The sequence below is a fragment of the Echinops telfairi genome, unplaced genomic scaffold, assembly GCF_000313985.2.
Source record: "Echinops telfairi isolate 266 unplaced genomic scaffold, ASM31398v2 ScPeMD7_3533;HRSCAF=4204_0, whole genome shotgun sequence".
In the NCBI taxonomy this organism is placed as follows: Eukaryota; Metazoa; Chordata; class Mammalia; order Afrosoricida; family Tenrecidae; genus Echinops; species Echinops telfairi.
In genome coordinates this window covers 77,179,223-77,181,000 of record NW_022107431.1, presented here as the reverse complement: position 1 = coordinate 77,181,000, position 1,778 = coordinate 77,179,223, and the positions used below count along the sequence as shown (strand labels likewise).

Sequence of the window (1,778 nt, the reverse complement as noted above, 5' to 3'; positions counted from 1 at the left end):
CACTGGTTTTGTTTCTCTAGTCAGCCCAACAGTCTAGAAAGGGAATAATAACACTATTGATGTATGCTTACCGTAGAATAACTAGTCATTTGGATCCAAGGGGGCAGCATTTACCAAGGATAAAGTTCAGAAGGGCTATGAAAGAAGGAGGAATGGAGACAAGGAACTGGGAGGAGGTGGGATGGCTGATACTACATTGAGAAGATTGCAACGAATAAGATCAAACTGTACATGAATCGTTGGATGCAAAACTGATGATTTGTTAACTTTTACCCAAGTCACAATAAAAAGTTTAAACAAAAATAGACACACATCCATGTATATGTATGTATGTCTCTTTCTCTGTGTACATAGTATTGTTATATATGTCTTTGTGTGTGTGGGTAGATAGTGGATAAACAAATATAGTAAGTTGCTAGTGGTTTTATGATCTTGTAAATGGGTATTTGGCATACCCTTAGCTTTTTAAAATTTTGTTTGTAATAATAAAAGTTGAGCAGGAGTGCTCAGAAAGCAGTGCAGTAACTTAAAGAACATACAAATCTATGTTTCTCTCAATGGAGCAGAGATAGTGAGTACAGCACAGATAGGCTGCCTCTATTGTATTTGCCCTCTGCCTTCCGTTCCTGGTCTAATGTGACTCAGCTTCTACTATCTGCTAACTAGTGGGACAGGGCAAACGACAAGCATGGGGATGGCCCAGGAACTGTAATAATCACTTCTGCCATTTCATTCACCTCAAATTTTAGTATTGTCATGTAACTGGACATCATATATCTTAGGGAAAAACCCAATATCATCAAATCAGTTCTAACTCATAATGATCCTGAAAGATAAAGTGAACCCTTTGGGTTTCTGAGGTTAAACCTTTTTTGGAATAGACAATCTCATCTGCACCTGCAGAGTGGCTGGTGGATTTGAGATGCCAGCCCGACAGTAAGCAGTCCAGTTGCTTAGCTCACTCTGCCACCAGGGCTTCATGTATTTAGGGAGTAGTTAGTGAAGAGTAAAATGGAATGCATCATTTTTTAAAAATCATTTTATTGGTAGCTCATACAGATATTATAACAATCCATCATTGAATTAGATCAAGCATAATTGTCCAGTTGCTGCCACCATCATTTTCAAAACATTTTTTTCTTCTTGAATTCAGCTCCCCTTTATCCCCTCCCTCCCCGACTCTACACCATCAACCCTTATTATTATATATTATTATTAATTTGCCCTATCTTACACCATCCAATGGATCCGTTCACCCACAATTCTGTTATTCATTCCCCTAGAGTGGAGTTATACAGTCATCATTGCTTTCAGTCCCCACCCTCTTTTCCCATACCCTCAGGAAATCAAGGAATGTATCATGTTTATATTGGCTTACTAAAGATTTAGTTCTTTGGGTCTTAATTGATGTTCCCCTTTTCTTCTGTTTATATTCTAGACCAATTAAAAATGAAGTCCTTTCCATTTTCATGTGTATCAAGGAAATATATATATAATTGAATTTTCAAGGTTAAAGTATATTCATTTTCTCCTCCAATCTTTTCAGTTAATAACAGATGCGGGTGAAAGAGCCTTCCAGTGCTTTACCTGAGAAAGTCAAAAGAAGTAGACGGCCCACAATACCTCACGATGAAGACTCTTCAGATGACGCTGCTGGTAAATCATGATAATCTTGAGTGTCGAAGAAAAGAAGGAATACTTTTGCATTTACCCAATGAGCCCATCCCTTTTTGTGTTAACTTTAAAATCTACCTTCCTAGTTCCAAAAATCCTGTCAG

At 37.7% G+C, this 1,778-nt stretch overlaps 1 protein-coding gene across 1 annotated transcript in view; it reads left to right on the top strand.

The window, feature by feature from the left end:
- The first annotated feature begins 1,551 nt into the window (after positions 1-1,551).
- The window catches only part of USP45 (ubiquitin specific peptidase 45), a 73,277-nt gene continuing 73,050 nt past the window's right edge, over positions 1,552-1,778 (top strand). Inside the window, exon 1 of the mRNA XM_030886735.2 lies at positions 1,552-1,656. Within this exon, the coding sequence (XP_030742595.2) occupies positions 1,557-1,656 (100 nt within the window). The 5' untranslated portion in view covers positions 1,552-1,556. The remainder of the gene's footprint in view (positions 1,657-1,778) is intronic.